General features: G+C 40.7%; 1 protein-coding gene across 1 annotated transcript in view; it reads left to right on the plus strand.

Annotated features, from left to right (window-relative positions):
- The window catches only part of NEB (nebulin), a 207053-nt gene that overhangs the window by 158126 nt on the left and 22860 nt on the right, over nucleotides 1–26067 (plus strand). The window contains exons 121-146 of the mRNA XM_080798838.1: nucleotides 301–405; nucleotides 836–940; nucleotides 3460–3564; nucleotides 3727–3831; nucleotides 4472–4576; nucleotides 5556–5660; nucleotides 6991–7095; nucleotides 7721–7825; nucleotides 9239–9343; nucleotides 9724–9831; nucleotides 10453–10557; nucleotides 12131–12235; nucleotides 12644–12748; nucleotides 13391–13495; nucleotides 13584–13694; nucleotides 14406–14516; nucleotides 15161–15262; nucleotides 15372–15476; nucleotides 17868–17978; nucleotides 18672–18776; nucleotides 19326–19430; nucleotides 20808–20912; nucleotides 22339–22449; nucleotides 22850–22960; nucleotides 23439–23552; nucleotides 24311–24415. Of these exons, the coding sequence (XP_080654964.1) occupies nucleotides 301–405; nucleotides 836–940; nucleotides 3460–3564; nucleotides 3727–3831; nucleotides 4472–4576; nucleotides 5556–5660; nucleotides 6991–7095; nucleotides 7721–7825; nucleotides 9239–9343; nucleotides 9724–9831; nucleotides 10453–10557; nucleotides 12131–12235; nucleotides 12644–12748; nucleotides 13391–13495; nucleotides 13584–13694; nucleotides 14406–14516; nucleotides 15161–15262; nucleotides 15372–15476; nucleotides 17868–17978; nucleotides 18672–18776; nucleotides 19326–19430; nucleotides 20808–20912; nucleotides 22339–22449; nucleotides 22850–22960; nucleotides 23439–23552; nucleotides 24311–24415 (2769 nt within the window). The remainder of the gene's footprint in view (nucleotides 1–300; nucleotides 406–835; nucleotides 941–3459; nucleotides 3565–3726; nucleotides 3832–4471; nucleotides 4577–5555; nucleotides 5661–6990; nucleotides 7096–7720; nucleotides 7826–9238; nucleotides 9344–9723; nucleotides 9832–10452; nucleotides 10558–12130; nucleotides 12236–12643; nucleotides 12749–13390; nucleotides 13496–13583; nucleotides 13695–14405; nucleotides 14517–15160; nucleotides 15263–15371; nucleotides 15477–17867; nucleotides 17979–18671; nucleotides 18777–19325; nucleotides 19431–20807; nucleotides 20913–22338; nucleotides 22450–22849; nucleotides 22961–23438; nucleotides 23553–24310; nucleotides 24416–26067) is intronic.

The following is a 26067-nucleotide window of genomic DNA, read 5'->3' on the forward strand; positions in this document are numbered from 1 at the left end:
GGGTGGCGGGGAGTGTGTTGAGGGCTTTGTCAGAATCCACTCATTCTTCCATAACATTCTTTACCACATGGTTTTAGACGAGGCCATACTCAACAGTAAAGGTATTAGGTAACTAGTGTATGTATCCTGTTTCCAAATGTGGAACACAGAAAGAAACAAATGAACAGAAATACAGGAAAAACCAGAACAAGTAGACTTGGCCCTCCCATTGAATAGTTAGAAATGAATGAAAATGACTGAATACTAAATAATAAATGTTTTATGTTTCTAATATATGATCCCTATTCTCTAATCATTTAGTATCTGTATGTTGAACTTGCCACCAAAGAGAGACCCCATCATCATGCTGGAAACCAGACCAAAGCCTTGAAGCATGCTAAAGATGTAAAGGACCTGGTCAGTGAGGTAAGTTGAGAATTTGGCACCAAGGTGCACTGGGTTAAAGAAAAAAACCTTGGGACACCTGGGTGGCTCAGTTGGTTAAGCAGCCAGCTCTTGATTTCAGCTCAGATCATGATCTCAGGGTCTCGCATTGGGCTCCCCACTCAGCAGGGAATCTGCTTAAGATTCTCTCCGTCCCTCTTCCCCTGCTCCTCCCTGCTCATGCTATCTCTTAGAATAAATAAATCATTTAAAAAAAAAAGTTTCCTTAAAACCTTCCCTTGCTGCCTCTGATCAGAGAGCTAATTTCTGTAATTATGCTCAGCAGCATCAAAACACAGAAGATAAAGCTATTATCAAGCCCAACTAGATTGGGTCTATGACGTGACAGTGAATTGGGAGGGATGAAAACACTTAAACTTAAGTTTGTCTCTTTTCTGCCTTTATTTCTTAGAAAAAGTACAAGATTCAATATGAAAAAATGAAGGACAAGTACACCCCTGTTCCAGACACGCCAATCCTCATCAGAGCCAAGAAAGCTTACTGGAATGCCAGTGATGTATGTGTCCTTTTCTTCTTTCTTCTATTGTGATAGGGACAGCTGAGGTTGTGGTACCTAAGACACACAAGATATTATAGTCCTCCATAGTTCAAAGACCTGGTCCACAACATGGATCATGAGAACAACAGCACTTGAAGCAACAAAAGGCACAAACAGAATCGGTCAGGCACAGTAGCAGAAGAATAATGCTGCGAGAGTCTAAAAGCCTATTATTTTTCTTGTTGACCTTCTTAGCAAATTATGACTCTTTCTTATAATTCTTTGGTGGCATTTGCTAGGGATACTTGACAAATAATTGTTACTTATCCATGAAGTCATGATCTTGGAGTTGGCCAAACATGGTTCAAATCCCGTTGCTGTCACTTGCCTGCTATATGACTCTATATAATTTAATTTCTCTAAGACTCTGTTCTCTGGTATGTGGAATGAGGAGAAGAATTGTGATAACGAAGTTAGACAAAACAAGATAATGTATGTAACATTCCTGACATGGTGTTGGGCACTTAGTTAACATGCAGAAAAAGGTTGTTCCCTTTCTTCTCTTGACCACCTCTGTCTTGAGAATGACACATTTGTTAGAATTAAGAGGGACAGATTTTCATTCTCCATACCACGTGAGCAAGGACAAGACTGGCTTTCAATGGTAATGAGATTACCTGTTAATAAAGATGAAATTAACTTAGGGTAGATAACCAGTTCTTATCAGTTTCATTTCTCAGAGCCCACCTGCAAGTGCGTTGCACCCATTACCAGAACCAGAATCCCTGGAGGACTGGGCATATGGGACTTAAACTCAGCCCAAAGCTCAAGCAACCCCATAACCCCTCAACTTAAGAATATTGCTCTAGGATTCCAGGGCATCTTCAAGTCATTATGGTGATCTCTAAACAGAAATGTGAAAGGGCACAGCAAAACTGAAACAGTGTCTCAGTTCCATAATTTTGTCAGCAGTTTTCATTTGGACAGACAGGAGTCTACTACTTGAATGAGCACTTTGTCCCCCGAAGCTATGAGATATTGTAGGTCCCACCCCTGGTGTATAGTGGCATGAAATCCAACAGCCTGATATAAACGGGCTGAGCACATAGTGCCAGCATCTCCTGACACATCCAAGGTCGTTAGCACGCTCTTCACTAAATGTAGAATGCCCGTGGGTACTGCTCAGGGCTACAGCGTACCAATATACCAGGGCACTGGCTCTACACTCTCAGGGTCCAGGGACAGATCATTTGGCTTAAAATATAAACTGAGAAACTTGTAAACGACCCTCAAAATCTATCCCCTAGGATATTTTAGTCTTCTTGTGACATCCCCATCTCTACCACTTCAAGGTTACTGTTGAATATTAATTGGAACCAAGCCTACTCTGTTACCACCCCTCTCTGGGAGTGGTCACCCAATAAAGTTGACACCTAGGGCTCATGACGCCCCAATGGACAGCCCCACCCCTAGGCCTTTCTCAGACCAGTGCTGATAACTCTAACCTTTAAAATAGTCGGATGTAACAAGGGTAGTATCTGGCACTGAGTTTGGCTTTTCTACACTGGTGATTCCCCCCGAGTAGAGCTAATCAATTTTATGAGGTTATTCATGTGAAAACTTAAGTTAAAATGTCAGACAAAAGACACCTTTAATTATGTCTTTGTTCAGCTACCCCAAAAGACTTGAGGTTGAATACAGACAGCTCGGAGAAGTACTCATCTTGTGGAAACAGGGTGAATCTTCTGTGATAGTCTTAGGTTAAGGTCAGAGATGTTATCTCTTGAACTACCACAGAGATCAAGATTATAAAACAAAGTTTCAGGACTGCCTCCTGGAGAAGGCATTTTGATTCTAGGAGTTGGAAACTAAATCTTTCTCTTCTTTCCATGTTCATTACTAAGTCTTGGGCTCAGCAAGGTTGTTTCCTTTTTTCTCCTCCCAATTTTTTGTTTGTTTGTTTGCTTGTTTTAGATTTAAATAAACTTCTTCTTTTAAGTAGTCTTAGATTTACAGAACAGTTGCAATGATAGGACAGAGTTCCCATATATGCTATATCCTTTTCCCCCTATTGTTAATACATTACCATGGTACGTTTGTCACAATGAGTGAATCCATATTGATGCTTCATTATTAGTTAAACTCTGTTCAGATTTCACTAGTTTTCTCCTAATGTCCTTCTCTTCCAGGCTGTGAAAATGAGCTTTTTAATCTCTCTAAATTTATTCATGGGAAAACCTGAGAGAAAACTCAAGAGAGTTCAAGCTTAAAAGAACTCAATTAGGGGCACCTGGGTGGCTCAGTGGGTTGAAGCCTCTGCTTTCGGCTCAGGTCATGGTCCCAGGGTCCTGGGATCGAGGCCCACGTTGGGCTCTCTGCTCAGCGGGGAGCCTGCTTCCCTTTCTCTCTGCCTGCCTCTCCGACTATGTGTGATCTCTGTCAAATAAATAAAAAATCTTAAAAAACAAAAAACAAAAAAAAACTCAATTATTTAACATGGTGGTTTTTCACAATCTGTGTGCTTTTTCTCTTTCCAGCTACGCTACAAAGAAACATTTGAAAAGACCAAAGGAAAATACCACACTGTGAAGGATGCTCTGGACATTGTTTATCATCGTAAAGTCACAGATGACATTAGTAAAGTATGTCCCTGCATATTTCTACTTTGTTGGGCTTAATAGCCTACTATCTTTTTTTTTTTTTTTTAAGTATTCTCCCTTTCTTAAAATTCTCTAGAGAAATGTAGACTTTTTTATATGAAAGCTGGGTAAGACTTTATAGCTGTCTTTGTGTTTTTACCACAGGTAAAATACAAGGAGAACTACATGAGTCAGTTGGGAATCTGGTTGTCCATTCCCGATCGCCCAGATCATTTCCACCACCGGGCAGTTACTGATGCAGTCAGTGATGTGAGTCTCAAAACCTTCTGTTTTTACATATGAATTCATACTCCCATGTGACTTACAAAATCATACACTGAATAGAAACTGATGAAACACTTGGCCAGATTTCAGATCTTCTGTATGAATGTTTAAATCCTAAAACTCACTGCTACATAACTGAGCTTTAACTTAAGAGAGAGAAAAATATATTCAAATTTATAAACAATTTTTCTTCTAAATGGATGATATCCTATTTAAGGACTGAAAGTGATCTACTTCATCTAGGAAATAGACTAGTTTTGATCATTAGGAGAGACCACTTCATGAAAAAATGAAGACACATAACAATGCTCATTTTAGAAATTTCAGCTCTCTGTGTGAAAATATAGCTACTGAGCTAATATACTTTCTAGGAGAACATGCCTGTCAAATTTGAATTGGTTTAATGAGTATTAAAAATTAGAATTTCCATATATGACACAACAGTATACCATAAAATGAGCAGAAATCAGTATTACTGAAAACTTCTCTTAAATAATTGTTTCAATACTTTAGTATTCCTTATGCTTCAGCAGTCAGAGCTTCTATTTGTTCTACTTGGATTGATCCTAGCCTATACTATTCAGAGATAGGTTCTTAAAATTCTTTGATGATGTTCTTCTCCCAGGTAAAATATAAAGAAGATTTGACCTGGCTTAAGGGCATTGGTTGCTATGCCTATGACACCCCTGACTTCACTCTGGCTGAAAAGAACAAGACTCTCTACAGCAAGGTATGTCTACTCAAGGATAAGAATCACCTGCATTTAACATATTCCCATGCCCACAGAGAGAATCAGTGCTGAAGCAGTAGTTTTCCGTATGTCTCTCTCTATCCTAGCTTCTAGACCCTGTAGTTGCAGCACGTACTGAATTGTTCACTCTACTTAGGAAGTTTCTTAGTACTGACCTCACTGACTATAGTCATCATTTATTTGAATTTAATGAAAAGCCATCTTAGTATAACTTCTCATGGTTCTTCCAGCATTTCCTTCCTATTACTGTGTCTCTGGATGACTGACTTTGTTAGAGTTGCTGTGCTAACAAATACAAAGTGGGATGATTTTAATCCACAAATTTGATGTGTCATTTGAGCAAATAACTTTGTTTTTATGGCCTCTTTTTCCTATTTCCAAAATAAAGCACTTGGGTTAGCTTCCTTTGAGTTCTAAAATAAGAGTCAACAATTTTTTTAAAAAGTGCCAGACAGTAAATATTTTAAACTTTGTGGACAACATTCATTCTGTCACATAGTCTTTGTTATAGTCCTCTAAAATTGTTAAAAAACATTCTTAGTTCATAGGGTCATTTCAGAAAAGATGGTGGTTTAGATGTTACCTCACCTCTGCTTTAAAATATTATGATTATCTAATTAATTACTGGAAAATTATTTCAAACTAATGGATTAAAAATGCTTTCAAGTTCACATAGAATAAAATAATAATCCTTATATAGAAAAATGAAGGAAATGATTTATGTTTTTGCCTAATGTGGCAGATTGAGTTGACATCTGTTCAATAAAGGATGTGTTGTGAGGCTAGTTTTTAGGTATCCATCTGGGTATACGTTTCATTGCCTTTGGAGGCAAAGTGTTCAGTAATTACTTGTTAGCCTCCATGAATAAATCATCTCAGTTGTATGATAGGATAAATGATGTCTCATTCTTAAAGTAATCACAGCCTGCTACAAGTAACCACGTTCTTTTTTCTCTAGTATAAGTATAAAGAGGTATTTGAAAGGACGAAGTCAGATTTCAAGTATGTTGCAGATTGTCCAATCAATAAGCATTTCAAGTATGCAACTCAGTTGATGAATGAGGTACGTATGACTTGGTCCATTTAAGCCTATTCAGTTCCCTTAAGAAGTCTATAGAGTTAATTGATTAAAACCCAGTACATAAAATAACAGGAAGGTCAATTTAAATGTTGATTCAAGATAAAGATTTGGAAAGACTCTTACAATGTCACCATCTGATGGGCTCTACCAAAAGCAGAGTGAAGGGACTGTCCAGTGAATAAGTGAAAGGGACTGTCCAGAGTGGTGTGAGGGCCCCACCGCCATCATTGCCTCTGTTTGCACTAGCATAGGGCAGCACAGCTTTTGGGGGGACAAGAAGGAGGTCAAGGATTTTGTTGACTATCAGCCAAACTCCCTTAAACATTATATTGTCCAGAGTTGGGAGATCCAAGGCTCAAGGTTAATTTGGCATCCCTTACCAGGGCACAGAAATGGCGGTAGTTGGAAGAGCCACCCCTAAGGGGATAGTTGTGATTTATGCAGTCAGATGTATTGCCACTGTTACTCATGCATTGGTGCAGAGAAGTATCCATTTGCACCCAAAATATTCCTTTATAGTCTACCCAGTCTTTCCTGGAACTGCTGTTGCCATAATTTAAATTCAGCTTAAAATGGCAGAAATGAGCAAGCTACAAATTAACTTATGTTTGGATGATTTTATATTTAATTTACTATCTTTGGATTTTCTATGGATTTATGGAAATCAAAAAACAGTATTAGAAAATTAGTAAAATGTATCTAAAAATGAAAATGTGGCCAATGGTATATTTATTTCAATATGTGAATTTTTTGTTGTTTTTGTTATTTTTAACAACAGTGATTTAGTTCATTTTCAGTAGATGTCCACACGGGATGACTGAAGAATTACTGTCAGAAGCTTCCTAGGAATACAATCTTGATAAATTTTATTACTGTTTTATAATTTGCTGAGGATTTCCAGGGTCTCTTCTATAATCAAATTTACTACCATAAGAAGACTGGTAGAATTTGCTCACGAGTATACTTTTTGATTCTCCCAACCTTAGATAGTAAACCTATAGCTCATTAGTACCTTACCTAAGATGCCTAAAACCTAACATTGCTTATGGCATCGTATTTAAAGATGGAAGATGTTTAAGCACAAGGTTGTCCAATTTTGGTGTCATCAAATCAGATCTATCCCAAGTCCTAGCCGCCTCCAGGTGATCTTCAGTTGACTCTCTTTACCTCCATGTTATTACTATTCTGGATGCTTTGGAAGCCCATCTCTAGAAATGACCTGTTTCTGGCTCTCTGGAGTGTTTATCTTGGGACATTTCTGTGTAGCCTTGAAGTTGTACTCTTGCCATAATTTGATATGATGTTTGAGCAGAAAAAATACAGAGCTGATTATGAGCAGCGGAAAGATAAATACCACCTGGTAGTCGATGAGCCTAGACATCTGCTGGCTAAGATCGCAGGCGACCAGATCAGTCAGGTACTGTGATGCGGCTGGCTGGACAGCCCAGGCAGGACTGTGCTCCAGATTTCTCATGAGATGTCGTTCCGTCTGCTGCAAGGATGTCATAGGTTCTGCCTATGATATTGGGATGTTCCGTTTCAAAGTATCTGTCTAGCCACCCAAAGAGCCCATGAGCTCTTTGAGTGCGCCAGTCCATACTCTGTGTCCTCACATGTGCTGTGGTGAAGATAAACAGAAAAGTCAGTCCTCCCACCCTTTATTCTCCTGGAGGATCTACTTGTAAACTGCAAATTGAGTTGCAGAAGTGAAAACAAAGACATAAATTAATGGAAGGAAAGAGGACAGAACTCCTTAAACTGCATTTTTCTACTCCACTGATGTCTTCTGTCCTGTAAGGCGGTGTTGGTGGGACTAGCTCTGTTATTCCCCTTTCGGGAGGATGACGGATTCTCTGCTGCAAGTATTGCAGTCATTCTGCTTGGTACTGCCCTGTAGTTAGTGTCTTCAGCCACATGTATATTTGAGTACATGAAGTGTGTGTGCCTACATCTCTTCACTCAGAAGTGATTGGGATATAGAGCCATGTTCTCTCCTGTCTTCATAAGTCTCTTCTGTGCTTCACTGCTCTTTGCATGAACAGAGAAAATATAAATCTAGTGCCAAGATGCTTCTGAAACAAGGATGTAATGAAATTCTACGTCCAGATATGTTGACTGCCCTCTACAACACACACATGTGGAGCCAGGTAATGTCTGATATGATGTGAAGAAGAGACTGAGAAGCCTTGGGGGCGTTGACGTTACGCTTTCCTTGATTCCCTTCCCCTGCTCCCTGCCCAGACTGGTTTCCTGCTGCATAAGTATTCATTCCTTACAAATGACCTCTGCCTGTGGCCACGTGTGACTGCGTGGCAGCCGCATCCATATATCATCTAGTGCCTCCCAGTAAGAGTAACTGAGGCTGTTTTAGACTCTATTTCCAAACTGGTATAACACTGATTTCAATTTTTTTAATATTTGCCCCAAAGAAATGGATTCCTTAGGGATTGAGGATATAAGTAGATTCAGTGGCATCTAAAATATCTGAATAATGTTTTCATTTAATATCCGTTGTTCAGTGATCACTGCAAGTGTACCATTTGGGAACGATGAGGGTCGTGGTGCAGCTCCTTGAGTATTGTACATATTTATGGCCCCTCTTGAGCTTGATGCTAATTTACTAGGTTATTTCCAGCATATCTGTCCTCATAGACACTTGTTGGCAGTGTTGCTGGTAACATTGTCTTCCTGCAAGGTCAGTTGAAGCTCGTGCCACCACTTTTACTATCACATGGAGGAAGGTACATTTGAAGCAGAAAAAAAAAAACCAAACAGATAATTGCTTAACTTCGAGATACTGATAAAATGCCGTTGTTCCCACATGAAAAAAAAAGAGCTTTTAATCAGTCTTTTGTATTAGAAACTCATTTTATCACTTCAGTTTGACACCAGGTCAACATGTGAAATGAGGGAGATGAGGTCTCCATAAGAACATCTTGTTTGCCTGAACTTGTTCCTTTGTTCTGATATGATCTTCAGATAGTCATGCATGACATGTTATTGCGCTTTCTGTATCTGTACCGCTTTAAATGGCTTGTGTGCATGGGAAACACTCGTGACTTGGAAATTACAAAAAGTGAATGTCTTTTTAAAAATCATAAATACTTTAAACCATATATACTCATTTTTTAATTTTATATCTGTTTCCTCTTTGACATGGATATATACCTTAAGACATCATACATATTTGATGCAGCATATTTTAAGTAAATCATTATCTGTCAGAGTCCAGAGAGCAAGGATCCAGTCCTGGCTCCAGGATTCATTCTAGATGTGTCCCTTAGTTCATATTTTTTAACCTCACTGGGCCTGAGCTTCTAATGTATAAAAATATGGAAAATATAATTTATTATTATGATTATTTGCCCACTCCATTACACTATTGCTATCAAATACAGTTTTATATTAAACATTTCTGTTAAGATTGAAAGAGAAAGTATGACCCCGTGGCTTATCTAATAATCCTACTATTTGCTGTGGGACTCTTTCGAGGAAAATTACCCTCGTTAAAGCCCTCTATTCTGCTTCAAGTTAACTTGTTCTTCTCTTCTGCAATTTAGATCAAGTACAGAAAAGATTATGAAAAATCAAAGGACAAGTTTACCTCAATCGTGGATACTCCAGAACACCTACGTACCACAAAAGTCAACAAACAAATTAGTGATGTAAGTGCAAGAAACGCTGGATGGATTCTCAGACTCAGGGAGAGTTTGCACATGTGGAGGGACATTTTTGATTGTCACGATGTCTGGAAGATTCTACTGCTGTTTAGTGGGAGGGAGGCAGGGATGTTAAATGTCCTGCTCTGCTCACGACTCTTGTACAATAAAGAATTATTCCAACTAAATTGGCAGGCACGCCAATGTAGAGGCAATGGAGCTTTAAGCAGAAAGCATGAAAGTGCCTGTTGATTTTACGGAATTCTCTTTCCTTTAGGTACACTCAAAAAGCACACAAAACACTTTGCATGTATATCTTTATGCTACATTATATTGTAAACTGAGATGCACAGTATTATCTCCTTCTGCTTTTACTTCTCCTTCAGATACTTTATAAGTTGGAATACAACAAGGCCAAGCCAAGAGGCTACACGACAATCCACGACACACCCATGTTGCTGCACGTCCGAAAGGTCAAAGATGAAGTCAGTGATGTAAGTACCAGAATGTTCGCAGCCCCTCTCTCTTGGGCTCTTTTTAACGTGACGTAATGAACCCTGGTCCAGTTATTTATTCCTGCGCAGCAGCCAGCCAGTGGCTTGAAACCAAAATCATCCTTTTTTTTTTGCTGGTGATTCTGTGAACTGACTGGGCACAGCCAAGTGGATCCTCTCTGCCATGTGCCGTGAAAAATGTTAAATACATCCAGTGCACTGTTTATGAAGGCAGGATTTATAAAGTATTTTTAAAATATTTTTTCACTTTTTTATGTTAAAATTAGTTTCGGCACTTCAAACATGAACATCACTTGTTCATAAACCTCTATTTGATCCTTTCTCTGGAGCAGCCCATTCCCTCTCCTTGTAAAAAAATGAAACATTTCTGTATCTGTTCCTCCAAACTTTCTGCTTATAACAATAACCAGAGATAGTGATGAAAAATACGGACTTCGAGACCTTTTGAAGAACGTGCGTGGTAGCATTTTTTCTTCACAACAGACTTAGTCTGCCTTATGAAACATTGTGTATTATAGTGATGGTTTTAATTTCTTGCCTTTTTAATGCTTGGTAGGCCACTGTAAAAATTAACCTTGTCTCACCGTGTTTCCTCCCCAGCTGAAATACAAAGAAGTTTACCAAAGAAATAAGTCCAACTGCACCATTGTGCCAGACTCTGTTCATATCAAAGCAGCCAAGGATGCCTACAAAGTCAACACCAATGTAAGTTCCAGAAACTTTCCCAAGGCTAATGGGGGATTTTGCTTCTGCAGGACACGTGACCTCCTTTTACATCTCTTCAGGTGATTGAGCTCTGATGAGTCTGGATCAAGATTTAGCCCCAGCAGCATGACTGCTGGTGCTGGAATCTAAATGCTGCTTTTGCTTCTCGCAGAGGAGAGTGGGGAAGAGCCAAGGTGGCCAAACCTGTGCCACAGTGTTACACCCCCTCAGCCTCTCTGCCAGGTGGCTGAGAAATAGGAGATTTAATTCTGGAACGAAGGTTGCATGTTGGAAAGTGTCTCGTCATCTTTCATTCCCTCTACCCTCTATCTCTTGGTCTTGTCCTGCTTTAGAACCTGATTCTTCTGGAAAACACACACACACACATGCATATGCACATGCAAACAAGCACATTTTAGTCACTTGAGGCTGTCAGAAGTTAGCCTGTGTCTTTCTCCTGCTCACCTTGAAGCCTCAACCACAGCGATATTTTTGTGCATTTTGATGAGTATTAACTTTTAAAAAATATGTAAATTTCTTACATAATGAAACCGTTATAACCCAGTGAATGCCTCTAGTGTCAGAGAGAACATATATTAATCAGGGTCCGCAAATACCTTAGGGGTGGGCAGGTCGCTTGCAGGTGTCCCAAGGATGGATTGAGGGCTGGGTCGGTAGCAGGTTGGGTGTGTGAAAAAGCAGACGCATTAGAATGTACGATGTAGAGTCGAGGTAGTGGGTGTACAGGTATTCTCTAGGATTCTTGCAGCTCTGTTGTAGGTTTGAAAAATTTGACAATAACTGGAGAAAACTCAGGGCATCATAAAGCAAACCTCATGAAAAGCTCCTCAAAAGCATGCAGAGTTGATGATGTGCAAAATATACCTTGACAGAACAATGAAGAGTGAGGAAAGAAAGGTGCCTGCTGTTGAGGGCTCTTCCCAGGACGCAGATTAAGCTCCGTGTGCTCCTGTGCCTCAGATTTGGCCCCAGGTAGCCATGCAGCCAGCTCAGGGAAGGTCTAGCAAGTGTGGGAGCCTCTCTGGAGCCAGTCTCTGGCGGTTTGAATCCCAGCTCTGTCATTCATGAGCTGCCTCCCCTTGGGCAGTTTAACCCGCTGGTTGGTTCCTCAGCTGTCGATTTCGTGCAGCTGTTGCAACCATTAAATGAGGTAGTAGTTAGGAAGCACTGAGAAAAGTGCCTGGCATGAAATGAATACTCTAAATTTAATCATTTAAAAAAGATCAAGCCTGAGTTTAGCTAGATGCTGAAAGTCCTTGACTCTGAAGATGATAAAGCTACACTGACAGTGAAAGGAATTGTAGAATTATTTTACCTGGAGGCCTTTAAAATTTTTAGCCCCTATTTTGAGACAAAATGGTCCCACGAGATGACCTCTTCTGTGGCTGACTAGTGGCATAAATTGTCCAGACATATTAACTGGTGCTCTCGCTTGCATAAAGAACCATGATTTTTTGTATGTTGAGATGCACAATGTGTCCCTCCAGGCCACGCATGGTTATGAATTCAGCCCATGGAACAAAATGACCTATTTTTGTCTTGTTACAAACAGCTGGACTACAAGAAGCAGTATGAAGCCAACAAAGCCTACTGGAGGTGGACCCCTGACCGACCAGACTTCATCCAGGCAGCCAAGTCGTCCCTACAGCAGAGCGATGTGAGAAAGGACGGATGGTCGGGCTCTCTGACACACCTGAGACAGAAGCATGAATAATCACTCATATAACTGCTGCGGGTGTCAGCCTAGCACACTTGACATCCCTGAAGGATGGGGGTGATGTGAGGAGGGGAAGGCAAGCGCAGGAAGCAGACCTGTGGTCTCCCACAGCTGGGCACAGGCACTAGGGTGTAGAGTCCTGAATGAGGCTGGGGAGGAACTGGGGGTGAGCAGGTGGGAAGGACTTGGTCCTGGCCACAGGGCTGGAGAGGGGGATGCCCAGCATGCAGGGAGGGGCCAGGAAGCCTCTGCCCCCTTTTTGGTAGCAAGTCTTCCTAGCACCCTTAAAAGGAGAATTACAGATTACAGTAAATGCCAGCTTCTTCCTTTGCCTTTCTTCTGTTTCAGGTTGAGTATAAGCTGGACCGAGAGTTCCTCAAAGGTTGCAAGCTTTCTGTCACTGATGATAAAGACATGGTGCTGGCCCTGAGGAACTCTTTAATAGAAAGTGATGTAAGTATCCAGTGCCTCCCATGACACCTAACCCACTTCAGTGGCACAGTCCCCAGTGACATGAGGGAAGGACAGAGGAGGCTGCTGGTGTAGGATCTCAGGCGCAGGTCCTGAAATACGACCCTATCCCCAGTGAGCGTGCCAGTGACATGGCAGAGCAGGGTGACAGACAGGGGAAGCTTTAAAGTCCAGGTGACCATTCTCAATGTATACTGCACTGCGAGATCATTCGCACATCGAGAATTGGGAGCTGAAGTTCTGGCTGGATTCTATGAGGAAGCATTTGTTTTTGAGTGATCATATTCTTCCTTTGTTTCTTCATCTATAAAGGAGAAGTAATAATTCCTCCCAGGATTCGGGAGTAGGTCAAATGACATATTCAGAAGTCCTTTGAACTAAGGCTAGGGGTATAAAGATTCATCATGAGATCCATTTTGATCATCATTAAAGCCTCAACTTGGAAGAGAGAACGTCTTTTTGTATAGTTCCCAAGATTTCCAAACATCAGAGCTTTTATTGAGTTTAATGTCCTTACTGTGTCAGTGATTCTGTTTTCCCAGCTCTATCTAGTGACTCAGGGACTGAATAAATATATACCAGATACCCAGAGAAGCTAAAGCTATATTTTTTTCACCCCTGCAGCTGAAATACAAAGAGAAACATGTCAAGGAAAGAGGAACCTGCCATGCTGTGCCTGACACTCCTCAGATCCTCCTGGCAAAGACTGTCAGCAATCTTGTGTCTGAGGTAACCTTCCAGCAACATATGCTCTGCTTCCCTCTTGGGCTAATGCCCCAGGCACACGCTCTAACAGGCTCTCTGTGGATTCCCTCAGAACAAGTACAAGGACTATGTCAAGAAGCACCTGGCCCAGGGCTCGTACACAACACTGCCAGAGACCAGGGACACCGTCCATGTCAAGGAAGTGACCAAGAATGTCAGTGACGTAAGTGACCAGCCCCAGGACTCTTGGCAGCAGCAACACCACTTTACCTTAGAATCCAGGGAAATCTGGGGCGAGCTGCCTTTTTGCTTCTAAGTGCTTTCCTGTACATCGATTCACCCTTACCGTCAACAATGCCTATGTGTGAATTTTCAGTTCTGCTTTAAAGGAGGACTCCATATTTACTAGGTTTCCTATTATGGCAACTATGGCAAATGGGCTTTTTGCCACAGGACCTGTTATCTGCAATATAAGATGTTAGTAACCTAGTGTTAATAAAAGGAGGAAGCGTTGCTGATTGAGAATGGCCTCTCCTATCATTAAACTGCTGAACAGTTTTAGAGAAGTAAAATCACTACTTTGTAATTAAGTAATCCCTGCCCACTTTGTCCCTATCAATAATGCTTTCATAATCTTGCTATTATATTTTTATGAGCGCTTTATGGTTCCATATGTTTTCTAAAGCTAGAAATGGGAAATGAAGGAGTTTAATTTGCTTGTAGTCAGTTCTCCCAAGATTGCCTTGTGTTTCAAGTGTCGGACTCCAGGACAGACAGGACAAGGGAGAGCTAGAATATAGATCAGAGATCCAGGTTCCAGACTGATGCCAGGATGGGGGGCCATGGATTTTCCTGGAGATCTCACAGTTCTTCAAGTAAACCAGTTCTTTTCCCAGATTCCTCTGCTCACATAAGTAATTCTGGCTCTATTTAGACAAATTACAAAAAGAAGTTTGTCAAGGAGAAAGGGAAATCCAACTACTCCATCATGCTGGAGCCGCCAGACGTGAAGCATGCTATGGAAGTGGCCAAGAAGCAGAGCAACGTAAGCTCCCCCTGCCCACACTCTCCATGGTCCTGCTGAGCCAGTGGATCCCAACTTGGTGCCTAGCGGGCTGGTTCCATTAAGTGGTATTCCTGATTTCCCTCTCTGGTAGTTTAAAAAAATACGGTGGTTTAAAAAATTGGTTTGTTTGTTTTTTTTAAATTTATTTATTTATTTTAATAAACATATAATGTATTTTTATCCCCACGGGTACAGGTCTGTGAATCTCTAGGTTTACAGCTTTCACAGCACTCATCATAGCCCATACCCTCCCCAATGTCCATATCCCCACCACCCTCTCCCGTGCCCCCTCCCCCCAGCAACCCTCAGTCTCTTCTTTGAGATTGAGTCTTTTATGGTTTGTCTCCCTCCCGATCCCATCTTCTTTCATTTTTTCTTTTCCTACTTCCCCCAACCCCCCCACATTGCATCTCCCCTTCCTCATATCAAAGAGATCATATGATAGTTGTCTTTCTCCGATTGACTTATTTCGCTAAGCATAATACCCTCTAGTTCCATCCACGTCGTCGCAAATGGCAAGATTTCATTTCTTTTGATAAAAGGGTTGTTTGTGCTTGATGAGGACTTTTTCAAAGATAGCATATCTTCCACATGAGTAAACATTCTTTTCTCTCCAAATAAAGGTCGCATACAAAAAAGATGCCAAGGAAAACCTGCATTACACCACGGTGGCTGATCGGCCAGACATCAAGAAGGCCACGCAGGCAGCCAAACAGGCCAGTGAGGTACGTGTGTGGTGAAAATGGACCTGCTCCCCAGAGGTCACGGCCACCGAGTACGACAGGACACCCACGTCTTAGAATGTATTGCCCATCTCGGTTTTCTTTGATTCAGGTGGAGTACAGAGCCAAGCACCGCAAGGAAGGCAGCCATGGGTTAAGCATGCTTGGTCGCCCAGACATTGAAATGGCCAAGAAGGCAGCCAGGCTGAGCAGCCAGGTAATCCAGATGGGTGTATGGCAGCTCTCGTGTGAAAAACCTTGCAGGAAGACGGGATTCCCAGCATGGAAGTGCAGAAGTAGCAACAAGAGAGATCCTGGGTCTGGGAGAGCACTGCTGAGCTTTGAAAAATTAGATTGTAAAAGTCTACCAAGGACCTTGTCTCTTATTTCTCTCTCAGATCTCCAGGCCTTTCTCATTCTCCACTTTTCCACTTATGGGTGTGTCTCTAGATATTTGAGTGCTTAACAGCCTTCAGGAAGAGAAATATCAGCTTGTGAGGTCCTACTGGCACCTCTCCTCAGGTAGTGAGATTGTATCCCAAGGGTGGCATTCACACTTGAGTCACCTGTGGGAATTTAACAGGCAAGTGTCATGAAATTAAAAACTTCTAGAACCCAACCAGATGTGGTTACCTTTATTCTACCATTCAGCATCCACATATTACATGACTGGGCTAAGAACTAAGGGGGTGAACAGATGTCCTCAACCTTATGTCCATAAATAATTACAGTTTGGGGTGAAAAGTAATCAAGGTATATCCAGGGTGCTGAGGGGAAATGCCTCATTCTGTTGAGTTTTCCTGTAAATCATCATCTTCAGCTATTCCACGTAGGCATGACTGCTCTCTTCCTTTCATTCAATTAAATCACATTTATTGAGCAAGTCTACTCCATCATCTTCTATCGAGCAAGTCTACTCTATCTTCCTGCTCCAAGCGGCATGTTCCAGAGGGAGGGGATGGGCGTGCACAGAAGTAAATCTTTCAAGAAAGTTCTGTAACATTCCACACGTTTCAACACAAAATCAACAGAAAAGAGTGTAACTTGGTCAGTCCCCTGACCGAGGTTAAGAAAGTAGATGAGCAAAAGGAAAAGAGATGTCAGCTTGCTGATGTCAGTCCTACATCCCTGATGAGTGCATTAGTTTTCTTCAAATGTCTCATCACAGCAGCATCATCATAAGATGCAGCCTGTGCCTTTGCGCTCTCCTTTGGCCTTTGAGGTATTCTACCCAAGTATCAAGTATCAGCCAGGCAACAAAGTCAGGATGGGGAGGCCCCACATTGGGAAGCCCCTGTGGGGCTGGGGTCACACTGAGAAGTTACAGTCCCTGAGACAAGCCTTCCAGAGAAAGTAAACCCTCCATATCTGAGGTTTGATATAGGATTAGAAATGCAAGCCTCTCAATTTTCAAAAGCAGCAAAGTCTTCAGAATTTCAACATCAAATCTTTTCTTTGTTTTTTACCTTGATGATGGCATGACCTTGGAAATTTTTTTAAAAATATATTAAAATTTAGGGACGCCTGGGTGGCTCAGTTGGTTAAGCAGCTGCCTTCGGCTCAGGTCATGATCCCAGCGTCCTGGGATCGAGTCCCACATCGGGCTCCTTGCTCGGCAGGGAGCCTGCTTCTCCCTCTGCCTCTGCCTGCCACTCTGTCTACTTGTGCTCACTCTCGCTCCTCTCTCTCTCTGACAAATAAATAAAAAAAAAATATATATATATATATATTAAAATTTGGAGTGGCTATTACTAGAGTAAGTAATACCAGAGTAAGCTGGTATTTATGCTTATTTTTTAAATTAAAGTTAGCCCTTTGCATATTCTTTTATGTATCCTAAAGGTATGCTTAATCTTATTTTTATCATTATGGCAAAACATCTCACTTCTTTCTTCTAGACCAAAATCGTATTGAAGGGCTTTCCCCCACACGCTCTGTTCTTTTTTACTCAGAAATTATGCCCTTTTTTTGCCGCATTTTAAGAAATCAAAATGATACAGCCAAAGTACTACTTTAAAATTATAATAAATTCTCCTAATGTAACAGATTCCTTATGTCTCACTCTTCTGGATCATTTACAACCCCTCTTTAAACTCCTTACAGGTGACCTAAAATGCCTTTGGTTTCGCTGGCTACTATGGTCAGAAAGCTCTAAATCATTAGATCACTGAATGTAGCCTGAAGTCTTTACCCTTACTCCTCTTACTTTTGTTTTGCACTAAAAAGAGGTGATTTGTGATGTAATGAGCACTGGAGGTAATATGCAACTGAAAAATTATTGGACACTACATTAAGATGTACTATAGGTTGGCTAATTGAATTTAAGTAAAAAATAAATTAGCTGTTGGTTGATCAAAAAAAAGATTATCTTTCCTGCTTCTGGATGATATAAAAATGAGCAAGACGAATACTTACCCTTGACTCCCTGTTGCCCCAACATAACTATTGGTTGTGCTCTTTTTTACTCTTAAAAGCATCCTAGTGTGGATAATAAGTTATATGATCCCTTTATTTATAACATATTCTTTGTATTTGTATTTCCTCCATTTCTTAGTTTTTGAATTAATTGATGTTCAGAAATAATCTGGAGTTTCGCATTTGCTATTAGGTTAAATACCGAGAAAATTTCAACAAAGAGAAGGGCAAAACACCGAAATTCAATCCAAAAGACAGCCAGCTCTACAAAGTCATGAAAGATGCTAACAATCTCGCAAGTGAGGTATGTTGTTTTTTTTTTTTAATTGTGGCAAAATATATAACATGAAATTTGTCATTTTAACTATTTTTAAATGTATGATTGAGTGGTCTCAGAAGAACACTCAGAAGAGCACTCTTGATCTCGGCGTTGTAAGTTCAAGCCCCACGGGTGTAGAGATCAGTAAATGAATAAAATGTACAGTTCAGTGGCATTGATTACATTCACAGTGTTGTCCAACAGCCACCATTATTTCCATCGCCCCAAACAGAAACTGTGCAACCATTAAGCTATAACTCCATTCCTCTCTCCCCCCAGCCTCTCGTAACCTCTATAATCTATTTCCTGTCTCAATGAATTTGCCTACTAGAGAATCTTCTCTAAGTGGGACCATACAGTAATTGTCCTTTGTCTGCCTTACTTCACTTAGCATCATGTTTTCAAGGTTCATCCTTGTCATAGCATTTGTCAGAATTGCATTTCTTCTTGTGACTAAATCATATCCCATTGTATGTATACACCACATTTTACTTCTCCATTCATCTGTTTATGGACACTTGAGCTGTTTTCCACTTTGTAGCTACTGCAGACGAGGTGTGTGCATTTTCATCACCAGCTCCAGAATTTATTTCAGGATGCAATAGCTTACATGGCTTCCATCGGTACTGTCTGCCGGTTCCTATTTATGTGATTTCGTTCTTCCCCGCTCACATGCAGGTTAAATATAAGGCCGACCTGAAGAAACTTCACAAGCCTGTGACTGATATGAAGGAATCTCTGATAATGAATCACGTGCTGAATACCAGCCACCTTGCCAGTTCTGTAAGCTTAGTCGTTTGCTGTAGAAACGGCATGTTTCACCCATTTGCAGCTGAACTCCTTTGCTGAGCTCGCATACATCTCCTTCTCTGCTCCCGGGACACCAGATTTACTAGAAAGCTCTTTCATGTGAATGCATCCTTCCAAGTTACGGCATTAGTCTATCAACTCTCCACGGATTGTGACACCTCTCAGAATGTGAAAAAGCTTTTGTTCTTAGAATATTTAATCTTTTTATTTTCCAGTTGACTAAGCCCTTTCCTCCTTCGAAGGACATAGAATCGTGGCTTGGAATAATTTCTTTCACTTTTGACTTTTCACACCTCCTTTGCATATGCCATATAACCTAAGGACTGGCCATCCGGTATTAACTGGGCAGTTCTGGACTGGCTCTTCCTCCTCTGACACATTTGTGTAACCCCCCACTTAGCGTTTGGTGCTCTTAGTGTGATCTTGACAATGCTGCTGTGCAAATGTCTAACCTAAAGAGGAAAAACCGAAATGCTGAGCAGCTTTTCCATTGCATGTGCCTTTGTGCCTTCTTCCCCTCAGTACCAGTACAAGAAGAACTATGAGAAGAGTAAAGGCCACTACCACACGATACCTGATAATCTGGAGCAGCTTCATCTCAAGGAGGCCACAGAGTTACAGAGCATAGTAAGTCAGTCAAGACTGTTTCCTGATGTGCGTTCAGCTACAGTGTCAAAAATGTTCATAAATCCCCCCTCAGAATGGTAGTTTTAGTAACAATTGCTGGAGGAAAATATCCAGGGATGTAGGGGAGCTTGGAATTTAGCAGCATTTTGAAACAAAATTTTATGCTATAAATAACAGCATCAAAACGTATTGAAGAAACAGTGCTTTGCATGCAATGTGTGTTATTCAGATCACTGATGGGCTGGAAGCATAAAGATTATGCCACGAGGGGGATAATCTCCTTACAATAACCCCAGTGTTCCCTCATGAGTCTGCACCCCTGCTTAGGAAACGTTGCAATGATGGGAGAGAGCCTTTGGAGGATTTTGAGCAGAAAAGTAACATGATTAGATCTACCATTGAAATATCTGTGGGTATTTAAGGAATCAAAAATTTGTAAAATGATAAAGATTCTCAAAAGAAAGGACTCAGAGAAGGAGTTTGCTATCACATAACTTCCTATGTCACATAACCAGAATTATTTAGGTTCCCTGTTGGGCATTAACAGAAAGGGTGAAATCACTAGAAGTGTCTTCATGTCAACTGTGAAGCAGCCCGTGCCCCCAGATTTCTATTTTCAACAAGATTGCTGAGACTGAGCATTGCCATGAAGATGTCGTGTGGACAAGGGCCTCTGCCTCTCTGACTTTCCATTTCTGAGTATCTTTGGGCCGCCCCCACTCCTAATTGCATGTCCACATCCTCCTTTGGATTGGGGCATTGTATTTGTAAGGATGAGGACACTGTATTTGTAAAATAGCACTGGGGCTCTTTTGAGAACATCAGATTTCTTAGTAAGTCAGTCGACATGTAAACTAGTTCTCGTTTTTATATGAACTACTATTGGCTGCATTGAATAGGAGACTGATTATGACCTAGATCCAGTTCTTGACATAGAAAGTTGTATGTGTTGTCTCTCGAATAGAGACCCCAGGTCTCCGATAAAAGTCCTCATGAAAGACAAACTGGAGATCTTTCCCAGAAATATTGACAGATGCTGTAGTTACAGTGTTCATATCTACACCTATCATATCTCAGCTGACCTTCTCTGATGGGTGACGGTCCCCATGCATTTCCTTCCCTTGGTCTTCTCTCAGCTGATTCTTCTGCAATGATTCTTTTGTTTCCTTGAATTGAACACAAATTTGATTTAAGGGTGTTTTCTCCCAGGCAACAACAAAAAAGGTACTAGATCTGAAACATAAGAACCTGTTTGGAGTGGCAATGAGATACCACCCGTGTGGACTACTGTATCGGTTAAAAAATACTATCCCTACTCTGGTCTCTGTCTGGGAATTGGCCAGAGGAGATCTATCTAATAAGGCTCTTCATCACTAGGTGAAATACAAAGAAAAGTATGAAAAGGAACGAGGAAAGCCCATGTTGGACTTTGAAACACCAACGTACATCACTGCCAAAGAGTCTCAGCAAATGCAAAGTGGGGTAAGTCCTACGAAACACACCACACAACAAACATGCCATCAAGCTGTTCAAGACCAGCTCTTGAACATGGATACACATGTATCCAGCCTTCTGTTATCCAAAAGTTGTAGATGATGGAACTTTTTTTGGTCCTCACCAAAAGGTTTCCATATCAAATCTTATGGTTCAGTTACACAAAATGTTCCAAATAGTAAATATTTAGCATCTATGTTTTATTTCAACTCTTTTATTTTTATAGCATTAGAATATAGCAGACTAGTAAATCTGAAATTATATTGAATGTAATATGAATTTTTCTTTGATAAATGGAAAGTTCTCTCTGCACAGACCCACCATTGGCTCTGGATTGCTCTTAATAGGAAGCCCCAGGCCAAACAAAAGAGTAATGATCAAGATGTTTATCAAAACATCAGATGTCAAGATGCCATATTTCCTATATTAGAAATGTAAGCACAAGTATCTAAAAAAAAATTGATTTCCTTTTTAACGAACTACAGAGAACAATGGAATCTTATTTTGAATTTTAGGAAATCTGTTTTCATTAGGAAACAGACTTATTTTGGGTTCCTTTTTACTTCTCCCCTGTGGGGCAAATCCCCAACCGTAAAAATAAATGGTTGTTAATATAGTAGCACTTTGTGAAGCTTTCTGGTGTAAAGAAGGCCAAATAATCAAAAGTTTAACATAACTTCATAAAACTGGTGAATCTGGGTAAAGAGTGTATGGAAGTTCCTTGTACTAGTCTTGCAACTTTTCTGTAAGTTTAAAATTCTATCAAAATTAAAAATTATTAAAATGGAGTTCTAGCATTTATTCTGAGTCTCCGGATGAGACATCCTAGTCCAGGGATTGGAGAGGAGATGGGGGAGCTTGTGACTTTCTCGGTGGAGGACAAAATCTTAGGATTTCTCCATGTTTTCATTGGCCACTTTATTCAGAGATTACAAATAAGAAGTCATGATTATTAAAAAGGCCAAATTTGCATTTCATGCCCTCAGGCTCTTCTTCCTCTGCAGTGTTACTTTCCCCTTACTTACTTTTAGTTCAGAAGTAAACTCTTGTTGCCTCAGGAGAGATGACAGTGGATTCAGAGTCTTGGTGGCACATGCATCCTTCCACTGTCCTCCTTCCCTGCTGTGAGGCAGACAGTGGGGGCAGCCCCAGATGCAGTGTTGGACATATGAATGAGGAGCCCAACAAGGCTTCTCAAATTCTGAGTCTCCTTGAGGCTGTTTGTTGTAAACAAAATATTTCCAGAACAACCAGACTACCTTTCAAACGTGTGACCTTTAGCAAACCTGTGATCCAGTTAAGGGGTCATACGTGGAAGGACCGTGTTGTAATTTTTTTTTTCTTCCTAGGTTTGAGAAATAAGTTGTAATAAAGATTCTTTTTTTAATTTGTGTTTCCTTCCTAATCACATTAGAAAGAATATAGGAGAGATTATGAAGAGTCCATTAAAGGCAGAAACCTGACAGGCCTGGAGGTCACACCAGCTTTATTACATGTCAAATATGCAACCAAAATAGCCAGCGAGGTAGTGCCTACATGGTCTTTGCTTTCGCTCTTGATCCCAATAATTGCACTAATGACACTCATCAGTGTGATCCTTCTACCATTTTCATCACCGTCTAACTTTTGCGGGTTTCAAGTTGGGTTCACATGTGTTTGGTGTTACCACCTAATCTCTTACCCACGTTAATTCTACTCATTTTTTAACTGAATACCTAACGAAATGTGCTAGTTTCTTATTTGATATTTCATATCAACCAATGAAGCTTATACCCCGCCTTTATCATATCTTTAATCACTAAACTGTCACTACTTAAAACTGGAGGGTTTTGTTTGTTTTTTGTTTTTGCTTGTTTTTCCTCTTCACCTAAGAGGAATGATCCAGGCTTTCTTGTCAGTGGTGTTGCTTTTGTTTTGCGATACAGAAAGAATACAGGAAAGACCTAGAGGAAAGCATCCGTGGGAAGGGTCTCAGTGAAATGGAAGACACGCCTGACATGCTGAGAGCAAAGAACGCCACTCAGATCCTCAACGAGGTAGGATCTAAGCGTCTTCTCCTCCCTAGCCAAGTTACACAAAAAAAAAAGAGAGATAGAGGTTTGAATTTCAAATTCCATATCCAACATGGTTATTAACTGTTAAATATATCTCAGTTTCCAGTGAGTTAATATTATAGTTTGTGTCCATTGGCTGTCGTGATCTGCTGTTTATCTAATAGGATTTGATTTGATCATGAACCATTTGGTGTGCTCATTTAAATTAAAAAACCACACTGGAGTGTTATGCACTTAAGTTCAGGACTAGTTATATAGCAAACCAGATTGAAAATGTCCTTTTTACTTTAAGTAGAGAATGCTAAAAGTGTTCAAAAGGAAGCCTTACATGTTGACGGGGAATAGCAAAAGTGAACACTAGCAACCAAACAGTGGTATAGTACGTAGATTTCCAGTCTCTTTGTGCACTGACTACCTCGTCGTGGAAGTTGGGTAACTCTTGTTTTAAATGCTACTACAGAAAGAATATAAGAGAGACTTGGAGCTGGAAGTCAAAGGAAGAGGCCTGAATGCCATGGCCAATGAGACTCCCGACTTCATGCGGGCCAAGAACGCTACTGATATTGCCAGTCAGGTCAGTGCTACTGTTCCATGTCAACCTTTAAAAAAAAAAAAAAAAAAAGGAAAGAAAAGAAAAGAATAAACGTGATTACAAGGGCACAGTGTTGTCCTTCTATTATCTTGCTTGGTTGATTAATAGTACTATGTCTAGAGTGGCATTTTAAAATATCTACCTGGTGAAATCCATTCTGATAGAAGGAGCAGAGGCCTTTTTTTTTAATCTGTCTTTCTGAGTTTATAGCCACGAAAGACATTCAGAGCAAAGGGTAGAATTTGGGGAGCTTGAAGCTAGGACAGATTCGGACATCCTGGTCTGGTTTCTTAGTCAATACCCACAGCCCCATTCGGCACCAAGAATTCCTTGCTTAGGACATTTGGGGAGTTCTTTCTTTGCCTTCTCTCAGGATCTAAATTTAAAAGGTAGTTTTAACATCCCACATTATCTTTTGCTTATTTGTTCTGCTCCCAGCTCTTAGGTATGTAAACAGTCCATACCTTACTCCGTGTTGATTATCTCTCTCCTTTCCCACTCTTTCTCTCTCCCCAGCCCCTGTGCCCAACTAGATAGTAAGTCTTTCAACAACTAGCACTCAGCCTTTCTGAATCTCACTCTTTAGTACAAAGCTATAACCACAAAAGGAAAAACTATATGTTGAGTCTCGAATGAATGAATCCTTTTGGAAAAGAAATACTGACCACCTCATACTCAAATGAAATCAACAAATATGTACATTGCAAACGTTTACCCAAGTGTTGGGTGTTCTTTTGCAGATTAAGTATAAGCAATTAGCAGAAATGGAAAAAGCCAATTTCACTTCTGTGGTTGACACTCCAGAGATCATTCATGCCCAGCAAGTCAAGAACCTTTCAAGCCAGGTAAGGACGCTCATCGCAATATCACTCATAGACCCCAAGCATGATGTCTTTCCATTAATACCCAAGTAGGCTCTTTCACATCACAGATTTGCCCAGTAAAGGAGAAGGGATTCATCTGTGATGCAGGTTTGGGTCAGAGGTCAGATTTCTGTATCAGAATTAAGATAGATTTCATGAGAGAACTTTAAGGTACTGAGGAACTCTTACATCGTAGCATCCGTGTTAACCGAAACAGTATTTTAACCTGTAAAATCTCCTATAATGTGGATGTAAACTGTATGTATGAATCTGGAAGGAACAAAATAGATAGTCCATATCTGGATTGTCAATCTCCTTAACCAGATTGACCTATGGCATCCACAGCAACCACTCGATCTAACCCTACTTCCTCCATGAGGGATAACTCTGAGAAATGAAGGAAAGTGCGATATCTTTCATACAGCAGGATATACCCGTTGGTTTTAATCTTCAGTGATATCAGAGATCTGCAATTTGAATAGCTACCAACTATCTTCTGAGCAATGAATTGTAAAGCCATAGTGGCCTGAGGGGGCTGTGCTTTATAAACACGGGGGAGTATAGGTTTCCTGGCCCTATCCTGGAATTCTGAAGCTAGTTATCCTGATGTAGGCCCTGGAAATCTGTTTTTATTTGTTTCTTTGTTTGTTTTTGTTTTTTTAATCGTCACAGGTGATATTTCAATGACCATTTGGGTCAGGGGAATGATGGATTTAAGTTCTTCATTAGTGACATATAATTTTATATCCTAAAATTAGAAATGAAGAAGTATCAGTAGAGAACGGTTTATTTAAGAAACAGATATATTCAAATGGGAGAAACAAACTTTTTTGGAGGAGGTGGGAGTGGGGAAGCATTGTATTACCAAAATTATCTGGGCCCCAAACTACCACGTTGTGTTCATTGAAGGAGGCTAATATTCTTGAGGCTGTGATAGGCTTGCCAGCTGTATAACCTCGAGCCTTTTCCCATTGCTAATCTTTAAGGAAAACCCCAGAGCATAGGCCTGTTCTAGGGAAGAATGAAGCGGCTCACTCTGTTCTCTTGGAGCTTTCCTCCACCTAGTTCCTCAACGCCTAAGGCATGGCCAGGCAGCTTTCTTCCTTCCCAGTCCAGATTAGTATTTACCTTTCAGTGGCACAGAGGTTCTGGTGCTTTCTACAAAATTGCTTCTCCATTTCCAGTGAAAAGTATGTATTTTATGACTTGTAAGTCTCATACTGGGGGTCAATGCAAGCACTGTGAATGGACCTACAAATTCAGGATAATACACTAAGTATTCCTTAGCCTTTCCTCTCAGAACACCCCCAAGTTCCAAGTGCAAGCTAACCACTCCTCTTAGTGACTCGCACTAGCTCAGCAAATCGGCTAAGGCAGCTTTTGCTTAATCTTAAGAAAGTAAAACAAAAAGAAAAGGAGGACTGGTCTTGACCCCTTTCCCAGGACTGGGAGAACTATTTGCCTTATGTTTGCATAACTAAGAGGAGTCATTCAGGTGACTTTTTCCTGAACAGGGAAGGTGGTGAGCGCTCTTTCTTCCCAGAAATCTTTGTTTTAACTGGCTTCCTGTTCAAAGTCTAGGCTGGAATCTCTTACTGGTTGAAAGGGCTTCTTTGTTGCCTTCGAGGAGATTA

Source organism: Martes martes, assembly GCF_963455335.1.
Source record: "Martes martes genome assembly, chromosome: 3".
NCBI classification, from domain to species: Eukaryota; Metazoa; Chordata; class Mammalia; order Carnivora; family Mustelidae; genus Martes; species Martes martes.